We start from the raw sequence: 13957 nt of genomic DNA, 5'->3' as shown, positions 1-13957 counted from the left end.
GAGAAAGGTGCAATCACGGTCTCGTGCGGCGGAAATCTTTGTATCTTGGAATGGACGGGACGAGTGACGTCGGTTTCCAGAGGCACATGAAAATCCACGCTCTCGGCTGAGTAATCGGCCCCTCTCAGAGTTGGTTGCACGGCTCGTCTCTATTGGCTACTCGGCCGACCCAGGCCACAGCGCAAAGCCCACTGTAAGACATTCGGACGACAAGCGCATGTTTTGTCTGCGCAGGTCTTGTCTCTTAATTTGATTAATATCATATTATGGACTAGAGACTGCGACTGCGAAGCACTCGATATGATTTTCGAAGGGTTTACCAAGACAGTGCGGAGTATTTCAGGCCAGGGCCTGTCAAACAGGGCTGTATTTTAAGTCAAGCACAGGCCTATCGTTTCCGTCCAGGCCACTGGTCACCTCATTTCAGGGTCAGCGCAGCACGACTTATCGCTCCACTGTTCCGTTCATACGGGACTAGCTGGCATAATTAAAAATATTCGCAACTAAATTGGGAAAAAACTAAGATATGGCGAGCCGTGTCCTCTTCTAGCGCACCCAACCAAAAACACCAAACGCCTCTCAACCGACAGCCCTTTTCCGCGAAGCACAGAAGCCCAGGAGTCCAGGAAGTCCAGGAGCCCAGACAGAGACGCAGCGGGATCGATTGTCGCCTTTTTCCCTACTCTGGTTGTCTTTTCACCTATCAGGTCCATTCATGCCGCACCACGACGACACGACAACAAACCGACGACAGCGAAACCCCTATTCCTATTTATGATCACCAAACGACGCCAGATAAACGAGCGACATACGACCGGGTGCCATCATCGTCGACGCGGAGAGGGAGGCAAAGGCCGCAGGAACAAAGACCGGTCCGCTGTAACGCGCCGATCGCTACTTGGTATTCGCCAGCCCTTCCCGCTTTTCGTTATCTCCCATCTCGTGTCACAACGATCCTCGGCCCACAAACGGTTTACCCTCTTCCATTCTTGCCCCCCTCAATCCTCCGCTGCCATGCCCAGTGCATCAGCGTCCGGGGCGGACGCCTCTAACGGCGGCGAAAAGGCGCGCCACCGCGAACACAACCAGGGCAACCAGGAGCGCAAACACACACCTGAGCAGGCAGCCGCCGTCTTGCGCATCCGCCGCTGCCAGGCCACGGCCTTTTACGAGATCCTCGACATTCAAAAGACTGTCACCGACGGCGAGGTGAAGAAGGCCTACCGCAAGCAGAGTCTGCTCACCCACCCGGACAAAAACGGCCACCCAAACGCCGATGAGGCCTTCAAGATGGTCTCGCGCGCGTTCAGCGTGCTTGGCGACAAGGACAAGCGGGCCAAGTACGACCGGTTCGGCACGGACCCAGACTCACGGTTTGGCGGCATGGGCGGCGGCGGTGGTGGTGGCGGCGGTGGTGCGGGCATGCAGAATCCTTTTGCGCAGGCTGGTGGTATGGGCGGCGGCATGGGCGGCATGGGTGGCGGCTGGGACGAGGAAATCAGCCCCGAGGAGATGTTCCGGCGGTTCTTTGGCGGCGGTGGCGGGTTCGGCGGCCCATTTGGAGGTAAGCCAGGCGAGAAAAAACACATGGCCCAGCGGGCCAGTCGTATGATTAGGCACAGCATGCTAACCAAACACAACACAGGCTTCGACACCGGCCCCCAATTTGTCTTCAACATGGGCGGCGGCCCCGGCTTCCGCGTGCACCAGTTTGGCGGCGCACGGCCACGGACGCGGCCGCGGCAGGCCAACGGCCAGGCCGGCCAGGCCGGCCAGACGCAAGAACAGGAGACAAACCTCTTCTCGACCCTCATGGGCATGCTGCCGATCCTGATTCTCTTCATCCTGCCGCTGCTGTCGTCGATTTTCACGGGCGACGGCACTGGCTCGCAGCCGGCCATGCCACAAATGGTCTTCGACGCGCCCGAGCCGCCGTGGACGCTGGGCCGTCGCACCAAGAGCAACGTCAAATACTTTGTCGACCCCAAGGACAAGGCGTTCGCGCCCTACAAAGACAACGCGCAGAAGTTGGCGCAGCTCGACAACTACGCCGATGTGACGCTGGTACGCACCCTGCGGCAACAGTGCGAGAACGAGATGCGGCAGCGGCAGCGGCTGGTCGACGAGGCACAGGGCTGGCTGTTTCAGGACGCCGACAAGATGCAGATTGCCAATTCCTACGAGATGAAGTCGTGCCGGCGGCTGGAGAAGATGAATTATGTGGTGCGGTAGCGGTAGCAGAAACAATGGTCTGAATGGCTAGAGTGACAGCGAGAGCGAAAGCGAGAGCCATTGAGCAAGGGCATTTTCCGTCGTCGGTTTGCAGGCATTTGGCGTTTTGTTTTGATTTTCCTTTTCCTCTTCCTCTGTTTTTGTTTCAAACGACTTTTAAAACAACCTGTTGTAATTTCTTACCACATTCACGAGCTGTCTCCCCATGGCATCTGCAATTCCCCCTCCACCTCCCAAGGCCCTTGGCCTCTGCTTCTGTCTCCCACGTCTACTGCTTTTCTTCCATTGCCTTCTCGGACAGCGTTCATGTATGCTCCTCTTGTCATTGCTAACTTTGTGTCCATTATGATCCTTAACCACTTGGCCTTGTCCTTTCGTACGTCGTTTACCGACTGCCATGGTTGACAGATATTCTTACGCTACGAGATATTAATAGACCACCGCATTTTCCTCGGCGTCTTTCGAGCAACTGGTACTCTGTACTCCAAACACGCGGCGTGTGGATAGGTAGCCATCTGGTCGGAACATGCAGCCAAAAGAAATGTCGTCTCCACGTCTCAGCACCTGTCAAGAGACTGACAGGAGGCATGCATGCCAGCAACAGAGTTCCCAAAAATAGGCCCAACCTAAACCCAAACGATCCAGATACAATTTAACTCAAAATAAACCTCACGGCTCTGATCGTACTCCGTTTCCGGGTAGGCCCCGTCTTACGTCGCCGTGTTTTCCTTATTTTCCTACTTCGCTGTCCACGTTCTCTGCGAGTCTTGAACCCGCACTAGCATGCGCTATTTGCACAGCCAATTGTGCGGTGGTGTGTATAAGTCACTATCGCGCCAGTATCCTTTTTCTGTTTTGCTGCTGCCTAAAACGGAAGAAACGTCAGCCAACGAAACTTTGGCCACAAAGGCAGCAGCAATTGTGCAGTCCCGCAAGTTGAGACACTCGCACAATCATAAATCTGAAGCAGCGCCTCATTTCGTGCGTCGTTCAGCTTGCGTCTCTCCCAATTGACGATTTATCTGTTCTGACCAACTGGGCATCCGGGCATCCCATCTCTGGGTTTATCCGCCACAGCCAGCTCCTGCCACTTCTCCCTGCAGAGGGGTCGCTCTTTCCCCTGGCAAGGAGGGCGCCGAGAGGCAAATTCGACAAGCAACTGCCCAGCCTCGCGCCTTCCCGCTCCTAACCCAAAAATCGCCCCCAATTGCGAGGCATTAAATACAGTGCACGAGACGTACTGGGAGCAGTTTGGGAAAACGCCTACTCGCCCGGAATTGTCACTCTATGTGGCTTGAACGGTGCAGTTTACCCAACGTACCTTTCCTTCTTCCCCACAACCCTCGAGCTTCCGCCGCTAGTCGCAGCTGCCAAACCCGCGCCGCCAGCGGTAACTAACACCTGTTTCGCGCTCCTGCCTCGAGCCCTCCATTGTCCATTCCAAACATTCCTCGGCCTCTAGGAGTCGTTCCTCTTTCTCTCTTCCTCTCTTCCATCATCTCAACTTCTCGGCATTCGAATACTTTCAAGCTTCCACCCCGGCCTCCATCTGTTGCTTTGCGACGCAGCCGTGCGGGTCTGACATCCAATCGTGCCGTCATACCGATCACCTGTACCCTGCACACCATCCCCACTCACAGCCGCCAGCATTGGCTGCTTTGGCGGCGGTGACGCAATCAGGACGTCTTCCATTTGACGCTGTTTCGCACTCTCGAAAGCCACTCCCTGGCAACCAGCACAGCCATATACGGCTCGGTTTCAGTCGCAGAGCGACTACGTATCTGCCGTGGAACACTTCAGAGAGCTATTTTGGAAACAACGACGCATGCGACCGGGAACGTTTTTCGTCCGGCAAAACACCACCACCCACTCTGCAATCCCCTCTTCCTTCCCGCCATCCACGCCCCAACAAATGCCCAACATGGTAGTCCGAAAGCCATTACCACAAACATATGATGGCACCGGCTCCGGCTCGCCTGGCGGTGTGAACAGCGACAGCGTGCCGGACGTTCTGCGGCCTGGTCGGAATCCGCATCCCAACGCATACAGCCCAGCTCCGCCTAGTCCATACTCCAACTTTCAAACGGACGAACAGTCGGCCTGGGCTCAGCCGGCACCGCCAGCAATGCCGCAGGGCATCACGAGTCAGAACGACAGCTCGCAGCAACCAACACCGCAGCAACAGCCGCCGCCGATCCCGACTGCGGTCCCAACGATTCTCTTGCAGAGCGCCACCGGCAGCAGCACGGCGTCCGGCTTCTCTGAAACGAACCCCTTTAAGCGGAAGGCGGTGATGTCCGCGGAAAGCCCAGTTCAGAGTCCTGCTGTAGCCGTCCCTCCATTGCCTTCCGCGCCTGCGCCGCCGCCGCCGCCGCCAGCATCCCAACCTCTCCCGCCGACAACAAGCTTCTCTCAGTTAAGCATGGACGACCAAACCGGAAACCCGTGGCAACCCACGCCAATCGACAGCAGGCGCGGCTCCCAGGCCCCAATACCCGTGATCCCTGAAAACGAGGCCGTAGGGGGAGGCGAGAATGCGTGGGCATCACAGAATGCAACTGAGTCGCCATTCAGGCGACCCTCGCCAAATCCAGCAGCTTCGAACCGGGACTCGAATCTGATCAGCTTCCCTCCCGACGAAGACGCCGACATTGCTGGCTGGGACGAAGTGGCCTCACCAGTCGCAGCACCAGGAGCCGGTGCAGCAAGCTTGCCTCCGCCCCGGCCACCATTTACGCCTCTGAATGGCAAAGAGACCGCTAGCGACAGCAACCCTGTCTTCGAAGACAGAAATGCGTGGGACGACCTCGGTGCTCGGAGCGGCCAACCCCAGCCGTTGCCAACCAACCTCGTCACCGAGCCAGCGGGGGAAGGCTGGAACCTGGTCGACAACGAGCCGGTGCCTGGCCAGCTCTCCCGGCAGAGCACCTGGGAGAACTTTACGGATGATGAAGAGGACGTCGAACAGCCAAACAGCAGCCAAGCCAAGCCAGCCAAACCCCCCCTCAAGCCCAAGCCCAAGAACAAGAACAAGCTCAAGGAGAAGAATGTCGTCCCCTCAGTGCCAGTGGGTGCAGTAGACACCTCTGCGCCTCTGATCTCAATCGACTCACCACCACCAACAAGCAAACCGGATGAGCCAGTCCCGGCCGCAGCGCCAACTGACAGCCTGCAAGCAGTCTCCCAAGAAGCCGAAGAACCAGCTCCTCTTCTGCCTCCGAGGAGCATGCTGGATGTCGATGGCGATACACCGCCACGACAGCCGCCGCGTCCCTCGCAATCGGCAAAGGCCGAGACGTACCAGGTCAAAAATATTTCGTGGTACGACGTCAGTGCAAGCCAGAACCCCCGGGTATCGCCCATCCTCGTACAAAACGCCAATGGCCCTTGTCCATTGGTCGCCCTGGTCAACGCCCTCACTCTCACCACCCCGGCCGACATCTCCACGGCTCTTGTCGAGACATTACGGTCACGGGAGCAGGTCAGCCTGTCGTTTCTCCTTGACGCCGTGTTTGATGAGTTGATGTCGTCCCGGAGAAGCAGCCGCAACAGCGACCTTCCTGACGTTGATGAGCTCTACAAGTTCCTCAAGGGCCTCCATACGGGCATGAATGTGAACCCACGCTTTATCCCGACACAGCAAGTCATCACTGCTTTCCGCCGTACGTCTCTCACCCACCTGCACCCGACAGAGCGCGACGATATGATCCCTGGCACGTTTGAGGATACCCGCGAAATGCAACTGTACGCGACTTTCAGCATTCCGCTCATCCACGGCTGGCTCCCAAAAAAAGGAGACGGTGCCTATGAGGCGCTGAGTCGCCAGGCAGCGTCATATGAGGACGTCCAAAATCTGCTATTTCGCGAGGAGGAGCTGGAGGAAAAGCTCAGTAGCCCAAGCGGCGACGGCTTGACAGAGGACGAACAGCAAGTCTTCCAGGACATTCTGGAGATCAAGAATTTCTTGCACGGCTCCGCCACTCAGCTAACACCATTCGGTCTCGACATTGTTGCCAAGGCTATGCGCCCAGGCACATTTGCCATTCTTTTCCGGAACGACCATTTTTCAACGCTTTACCGCCACCCGCAGACGATGCAGCTTCTGTCGCTGGTGACCGATGCTGGCTATGCAAGCCACGACGAGGTCATCTGGGAGACGCTCGTCGACGTGAATGGGGAGCACGCCGAGTTCTACTCGGGCGACTTCCGTCTCGTGGGTAACAGTATGCAGCAAAATGCTTCGTCTGGGACAGCAGGATCCGGTAGCCGACATGGTGGGAGTGCATCCAACAACCAAAACGGCTGGACAACGGTGCGCGGCCGTCGCCAGAACCAAAGCGAGCAACACGAGAGCCATTCTCCGCTGCTCTCCAACGATGAGCTGTCGAGACACGAGCAGGAAGATCGTGATCTTGCACTGGCGCTTCAGCTCCAGGAGGAGGAGGAGGAGCAACAGCGCGCTGATGAAGCACACCGCAACAGTCGACTGTCGGAGCAGTTTATCGAACAGAATGCTCGGCCGGCCAACCAGTCGCGCCGTCCTAGCAACGCAGCGGGTGGCGGGCGGTACAACAGCTCACAACCCGTTCCGGTTTCGTCCCGGCGCAGCTCTGCTGGCTTCCCCCCCGGCAGCCTCCTTGACAGCAACCCCAACCACCGTCGCACTTCGTCGTCCTCCGCGTCCGGATCGGCACTCGGGTCCACCATGTCAAATGGCCAGCGGATCGGCCAGTACAGCAGTGGGCGCACGCCGTCACGATCCCCGTCCCATCAGCAAGTCGTCCGCCCACTTGTGCCTCCCACCTCCACGTCACGCGTAAACACACGCCCCGCGGTCAACCGCCCAGCCGACAACGACGAGAACGACGAAGCACCGCCATCATACGAGCAAGCTGCGAAGCTGGCTCCGTACCATCCGCCGCCCGGCGCTCCCGGCTCAGAATCCGCAGCGGGCGGCAGAAACAGCGCGGCTGGAAGCAGCAGCAATCTTGGCGGCAGCAGTCGCGCGTCCATCTCGACACCGTCGCCTCGACCGCTTGGGGGCTATGCTACAACCTCGGGACGACAGAATTTCGCTCCAGGTACCTACAGTGCGTACCAGCAGCAGCAAGCTGCGAGAAGCGACCGCGACTGCACGATTATGTGATTTGCTACGAGAGCCAATGACGAGCGTTCTATTTTCTACATATACCTTTTTTATTTGTTTCATATGTTTTTCATTTTCTTTTTTGCATTGATGCCGTCGAGAACCCACTGACACTGCCATTCATCATTCATCAAGCTTTTTTGCATACTACAAAATACAATTCACCCATCTTGTTATGAATTCACTTTTTCGTGTCCAAAGATTTGACCAACGTGACATGCGTGTTTTATTCCTGTTACCGTTTGCGTCATCTAAACCATAAAATACATGAAAGAAAGTTGGGGTACGAAGAAAAAGATGAAAAACAGAACGCCAAAACCATCAGACGGAAATTTTTCAAAACCGAAAACAGGCGCAGGGCGCAAAAGGTATGTCGGAACGTCCTGTTCAATGTTCGCCAAGATGAAAAGAAAGAAAGAAAAACGTCATAAAAAGGGTGTGAAGAAGTGAAAGTTTAGGATGACAAAAAGCATCAGTCCTTATTCATGATGGGCAACATACTACTCGGCGGTTCGCTGTCCGCGGCGGCGGAGCTTCCGCAGGTGCGCACGCGACGCGATGGACGGCGAGCTAGCGGCTTCAATCTCAAACTTGCCCTGAGTCCCGCTGTGGCACACGGTCCCGGGAGCCATAGCCTGGACAACACTCCACTGGCCCGAGGCGCAGCGCTGGAACGACCTGCCGTCATGGATGCACGCCCACTGGCCCTCTTCTGAGCAGGGTGTACCGGCAGTGGTGGCACCATTTGTTGACGTCGACGATGACGACGACGATGAAGACGAGCCATCGGCGACGGCGGCGGCGGCGGCTGCGGACGAACCAGCGTTGCTAGCAGCAGCAGACGGCGACACAACCTCGCCAGCAATGGCCTGGGGAGAAGCCTTGGCGGCGGGCACAACGGCAGCCTGCGACGTGGAGGCAGGGGCTGGGGTGGCAGCAGCCGATGGAGGCACCGTGACGAACACACCATCCGAGTTTCTACAGGGTCAGCGGAGGTCCAAACACGGCATACATATATATGCAGAAAAGGTGCGCGAGAAGTGTGCGACTCACTGTGGCTTGGAAGCTTGTGCGGCAGAAGGCACAACATAGCCCTGGTTGCCGGACAAGCCGCTCTCGGAGGCGCTGCTCTGGCAGCCGGCGCCCTTGGGGGGGATGACACCCTGGGTCGACCTCACGTCCAGGTCCGGACCGGGCTGCGGGAACTGCACGTCACGGCTGTCGACGGTGCTGCAGCCGTTGCCGACATTGGCGACAAACAGCTTCGGCCGGGAGCTCAAGGGAGCGTGTGCGCCGCGCTTCGGCTTGGCGGCAGCGCCTGCTGCGCCGGTAATCGTCACGGCAGCGCAGTTCATGTACATCTCGCGGTTGCCCAGGTTGTTGAACCACGTCCACGCCAGCAGCGCGTCGCCCTGCGGCGCATCGTACGGGATGGCAAAGTCCAGGGTCGTCGTCCCCGCGCTCGCAGGGCACCCGCCCTCGATGGACTGCACCACGGTAAACGACTGCCCGCGGTCGTACGACACGCTGACCTGGCAGGACCCCCCACCGTGCGGTGCGCCGCCGCCAATGGTGAGGTTGGCGCTCTGGCCGGCGGCAAAGCTGGCCGTGGGACGGCCCTGCGGCGTGCCGAGGTCGGCCACCTGGTAGTGTTTGCACGGGTAGTTGGAGCCGTCGGCGAGCAGGGGCGCGGTCATGGTGTAGTCGATGGAGCCGGGGTTCGAGTAGGGGTTGTACTTGGAGCGGAGCGGCGGGGGCCAGGTCATCTCCATGTGGGCGGCGGCGATGGAGGCCGAGGCCAGGACGACGGTCAACGAGGACAGCATTTTTGCAGGTTGTTGAGATAGACAGGACCGGACGGCGGTTTGTTTTTGTTTGTTTTGTTTTGTTTTGTCTTGTTGTACAAATCTGTGCAGACAATCTTGGAAAGGGAGTGTGGATGTTCGCTGAGCCCGGCTCGGCGAGGTGAACAACGGTATTGAAGTGGACGTCTTTGGCGGCCTTGCTTCTTTTAAAGGAGTGAACGAAGAGTGCAGCTCGTCAAAATAGAGAGTCGAAGAAGCAAAGGAGTGTGTGGTGGAAGCTGAAGAGCTAGAAGCAGTCTTGGGTCTACCAGGATCGATGCAAAGGACTCTTCAAGGGGAAAGAAGAGAAGAAGAAGAGAAGAGAAAGAAGGACCGGAGAGAGAAGGACACCGGCGAGAATGGTGGAGAGGCACAGGATCAAGGCCTTTTTGTATCTCTGGGCATGGACTGGACAACAACCTCCCGAGCCTCTCTATAAGGAAAGGACGGTGAGTTTGCTCGTTATTGCATCGGCATATATGCAGTTGTCTTGTACACCTCTCCCTTCTCACTCTTTTTCTGTCTTTATCTGCCCGGACCCGGGCCTTCTTCCACCTACGCTTTGAGCCCTCTCGCATGTTTCTACACCTGCCATGCCTCAATTCCCCGATGGGAAAATGGGAGGTCAGGGGTCTGAGGGTGTCGGAAACAGGCGCGGGATACGTTCGTCGTATTCATTCATCGGCGATTGCGCCGCTCGTACCTGAAGGTGGCCTTTTATCCGGCCACGAGACATGTGTAAAGTGGCAAACGCCAAAGCCCTTCGGGAACAGGAATCACAGTAGACGACGATAAAATACAATCAGCTGGGTGGGCGGCATCGGGCGGTTGAGGTGGACAATGAGGCAAATAATACGGCATCCCAATTAGTTGGTCAATGGGCGGAAAGATGGGACGGGAAGAAGGAGATCTGCAAGCTACCGGAAGATTGACGGCGATTAACAGGGGAGAGGGGCAAAGAAAAGAAAACACTTCTGCCTGCTCAATTGATTTCTGGTCGCGTCCCGAGAGGCCGTCTTTCCATCTGTGCCCTAAGCCTCCATTTCGAAATTCATGCTTCGGGCCATTGTCCCACACAAGGACAAGGACATGCACGCGGTGCTTACACGGCAACTGGCACATAACACCGACAGTGTGGTGCTACAAGAAGCAAATAAGAGTCAGAGACGCTCCCAAGAGATACAGCCGTGGTGTAAACAGACATGCATGTTGTAACAAATGCAAATCCTAACCTTGAATATGAGAGTGTTTTTTGTTAGGTTCGCGTTTTGGTTCTCGGTTTTGCTCTTTCGAAGAAAAGACGCACTCCGAAATTATGTGCGTGATGACAGTGAATAAATGGTCGAAAAGAAACGTGACAGTATTGAAACAAGGACAATGAGACAGACATGCCGACAAACGCATGTGCTGGTATACCCCGTTTGTTTTGCTACGCTTCTCGAGCATATTATAGCCACCAGGAAACTCACCTTTACCCGGGGGTGCGTGCGCGGGCGACGGGCGACGTCCTATTTACAGTCAGAGCCAAAAACAGGCAAACGAAAGAGACACATGTAAGTCGAGCGGCTTGCCGACTTTCGTTTACGAGTTGTCAGCAGACGGCTACTTGGAGGAGAGAAGCCGTTTGAGGTTCTGGCAGCCGGAAAAAAGGAATGATGCCAGGACTGTGACTGGTGAGCCGACTCATTTTGGCTACGGGCTACGTGTACCTGACTAGACCTGGTCTTATTGCTTAATTATGTCTGTACCTTTTTGCTCTTCTCTATTTCATCGCCTTCTTTCATCTATTTTCGGAGACAAGGTGCATTCGGCCCAACAAGACACGGCATCCAGATGAGCAGAATCAACACGACACTGTCGACAATCAAGAACGATACATGGGATCGAATGGACACGCGTCATCTTAGCACCGGCCTGGTAAGGAACAATGTTCGGGACGCAATAGCCAAGACAAAAGAAGCAAAGCAAGAAGCGTTGTCGAAGCTCTTTGTTGCAGCACTTTGTCGAGGCTCTTTCGATCCCTGCGTGAGATCCGATCTCAGGACGCAAGGCCGCCCACGACAGCAAACAGATTACAAGCTTCTGAGCCAAGTCCATCGTTCTAGGCCCAGACACACGCCCCGTGCCCGTGTCGGCTTGTCCTTAAGTGCTTGCAGACGGATATCACACATCCGTCCGAGAAAGTTGGCGGGATATATGAGGGAACGGGAGGCCTGGTCAGCGACCTTGCATCTGCATCCCGACGAACACGTCTAGGATAAACGAGACTCCTGCGGCACTGCAAAGAAAATGTGTCTGTGTGAAGGCTGCTGTGCCTCTGTTTGGACAGCCGCGGCGATCTCAACCTGACAGCCCACTGCGACTTCAAGACACAGCGGCAGGAGGGGCACGGGCGACAGCTAATCTAAGTGTTGCACCTCCGGGGAGACGGCGCCTCGCCGGTTCGTATTTTGGCTGTGTGAAGTGTGAGTATGTGAGGGTGTGTTTGTCATCTCCAAACGCCATCACCATGTGGCGATGTCGTCAACTCCCGAGCAACATGAAACGAACAGTTTCTTTGTCGACTTTACGTCCTGAAACTATCATCCGTTGGTCAGCCTCGCATAGGCAAAGCATCTTTCACCCGCGAAAAATACCATGGGATAAAAAGAGCAAGGAAAAGAAAAATTAAATAAAAAAATAAAAACAAAAAGAAAAGCACAAAAAACGTACAGCAGCGGGTATTCGCTGGTCGTCACCGACCCAACTACTAATCCGCCGATTATTGGTTTGACTAGGGGAGAGCGGACGGGATCCCGTATTTTCCAATATCTATGGCCGTACGTAAAAGATGAAGCTTTGAATTGGGATTTTAAAGTGTCGTGATCGTTGAGTGAAAGGTTAGAACTACGTAGGATCTGTTATACAGCGAGTTTTGCTGATGTGGTGAAGGCCTTAAGTGTGTAGTTACTCGTAAAAAATAAACCATAATAGATTTAGCAAGAAAAAAAAGATGTATTATATGGTATTTATAATTAAGTTTTTTAAGAAAAACAAAAGAAAACAAAACAAGAAAAACAAAATGGATCGGAGAAACGAAACCTTTTTGGAAAAGTAAATGGATTATACAACCGTTGCTACGAGAGAGTCCAGCAGCAAAATAAAACGGCTCAGGCATGTCATGTTATTCTCTCGGTTGCCTTTTCCATTCATTCATAGTCCTCTTTCGACTATTTCGTACTTTGCCAACGTTACGTATTTGGCACAAAACGAATGATATGGCCCGATCCTTCTCACACGCGACAAGTCGCTGCTCTGCGATTCCAGCTCTCAACAGCTCAGCTCAATGTGGCTGGTCCCTGAATCCTGGCACACGCGGCAGTATGGATGGATCCCCGTTCTGTGCTAGTTCCCGCGGCCGGCGCCTGATCCGCCTTGCCCGTCTTCGCCCTTTGCCTATTGTGGCTGTCAGCGAGCATCTGCACCAAACGGCCTGTTTCGTGACTTGGGATGAAGTGACGCGTCAGTTCGTTTGGAAGGTCTCCTCGGGCGTGTTTGATCGAGAACGGCGTTCGACAGAGGGAGTATTTCGTAATCTGCGAGAAATACGCGTTTTGGTAGCACCGCCCGTCAATCCCAACCGCACAGATCGACCGGTTGTTTCACCAAAGCTGGGGATATGAATACCAGAGAACACTTCTCGGAACAAACTCAAACAAGTGGACCCAGGCAGCCTTCGTGCCCAGCGAGCGCGCCCTGTCGCGTTGAGGCTCACCAACACACCCACTAGCTGCAAGCACTTTCAGGGCGAATGCCAGGGGGGCTTTGGCGTCTGTGTGTGCTAGCCTTTTCTCGACCGTTTGGGTGATTTTGACATGGATTTGCGACGGGTACATCGCAGCCCTGCAATTTCCTCAACGACAGAGTGGGATCGCCAGACACAACATATACCTGAGACTCAACAGGCAGCAGCACAATGAGAGACCGGTGCGCAGCAAAGTCCTGTGTCCATGTTCCGAATAGGTGCCGGTGAGGCTGTCCGTGGCGAAATGAATATGCCACTGGTAGGCGGAGGACGGGAGACGGGAGGCGGGCCACGGAAGGCGGAAGGCCATACGCGTGAACAGCCACAGCTTTTCGGCCATGAGCGAACATGGAGTGAATGTGCACAAACATTGTGCGCCTATCGAAAAGCGATGCCGTAGCTATTTGGTACGAGGCGAGCAAAGTGCAAAAACAATGCACTCCTACGGCTTGGGCCAGATCTTGGATAGGCACTTCTTCCCTCATCCAGGCTTTTGTCGTCGTGTCTGGTTACTGTGTAGCTCCTTCCAGATTGGTGGGCAACTCGGGGTCGCTCCTCTCGAATCTGGATTTCCTGCTAATTGCTGCCGTGCCCCAGATAAACGATAACCACACAGCTCTTGCCCTGCCGGAGGACCCCGAATTCTGCTTCTCCGCGTTTTGATCGCACCTTCCAACCCAAAATACCACGCGGGACGACGAACAAAGGGAGGTAGGAGGGACGACGGTACTCCGTACGCCGTATAGAAAATACATCTCCGTACACTGTTGATTGACTTGTACCTGCATTGCCTCGTACGCTGTACATTTCCTTCACTTCTTTGTGTGCACAGCCCGTTGGGCTCCAACCCTTTTTTGGCCATCTTGTACCGGGTTTCAGTGGTCTTGGATAGCTCTTCACACAAGCAGAGCTCAACCGACCGACTAACCGTTCGACGAGCCCCGCGTTTTG

At 55.5% G+C, this 13957-nt stretch overlaps 3 protein-coding genes across 3 annotated transcripts; 2 read left to right on the top strand and 1 right to left on the bottom strand.

The window, feature by feature from the left end:
- Positions 1 to 1014: 1014 nt before the first annotated feature.
- Positions 1015 to 2232, top strand: SPSK_00291 (uncharacterized protein; the record flags this gene model as incomplete). The annotated part of the gene is made up of 2 exons (XM_016727265.1): positions 1015 to 1564; positions 1646 to 2232. The coding sequence occupies 2 exons, from the start codon at positions 1015 to 1017 to the stop codon at positions 2230 to 2232; spliced, it is 1137 nt and encodes a 378-aa protein (XP_016586625.1).
- Positions 2233 to 4144: 1912 nt separating this feature from the next.
- On the top strand, positions 4145 to 7378 carry SPSK_00219 (uncharacterized protein; the record flags this gene model as incomplete). The annotated part of the gene is made up of 1 exon (XM_016727197.1): positions 4145 to 7378. One exon carries the CDS (start codon positions 4145 to 4147, stop codon positions 7376 to 7378), a length of 3234 nt encoding a protein of 1077 aa, XP_016586624.1.
- Positions 7379 to 7878: 500 nt separating this feature from the next.
- Positions 7879 to 9204, bottom strand: SPSK_00284 (uncharacterized protein; the record flags this gene model as incomplete). The annotated part of the gene is made up of 2 exons (XM_016727258.1): positions 7879 to 8356; positions 8432 to 9204. The coding sequence occupies 2 exons, from the start codon at positions 9202 to 9204 to the stop codon at positions 7879 to 7881; spliced, it is 1251 nt and encodes a 416-aa protein (XP_016586623.1).
- Positions 9205 to 13957: the final 4753 nt, after the last annotated feature.

This window comes from Sporothrix schenckii, assembly GCF_000961545.1.
Source record: "Sporothrix schenckii 1099-18 chromosome Unknown Cont45, whole genome shotgun sequence".
Lineage (NCBI taxonomy): Eukaryota > Fungi > Ascomycota > Sordariomycetes > Ophiostomatales > Ophiostomataceae > Sporothrix > Sporothrix schenckii.
This window is presented reverse-complemented; position numbering and strand designations above follow the sequence as displayed.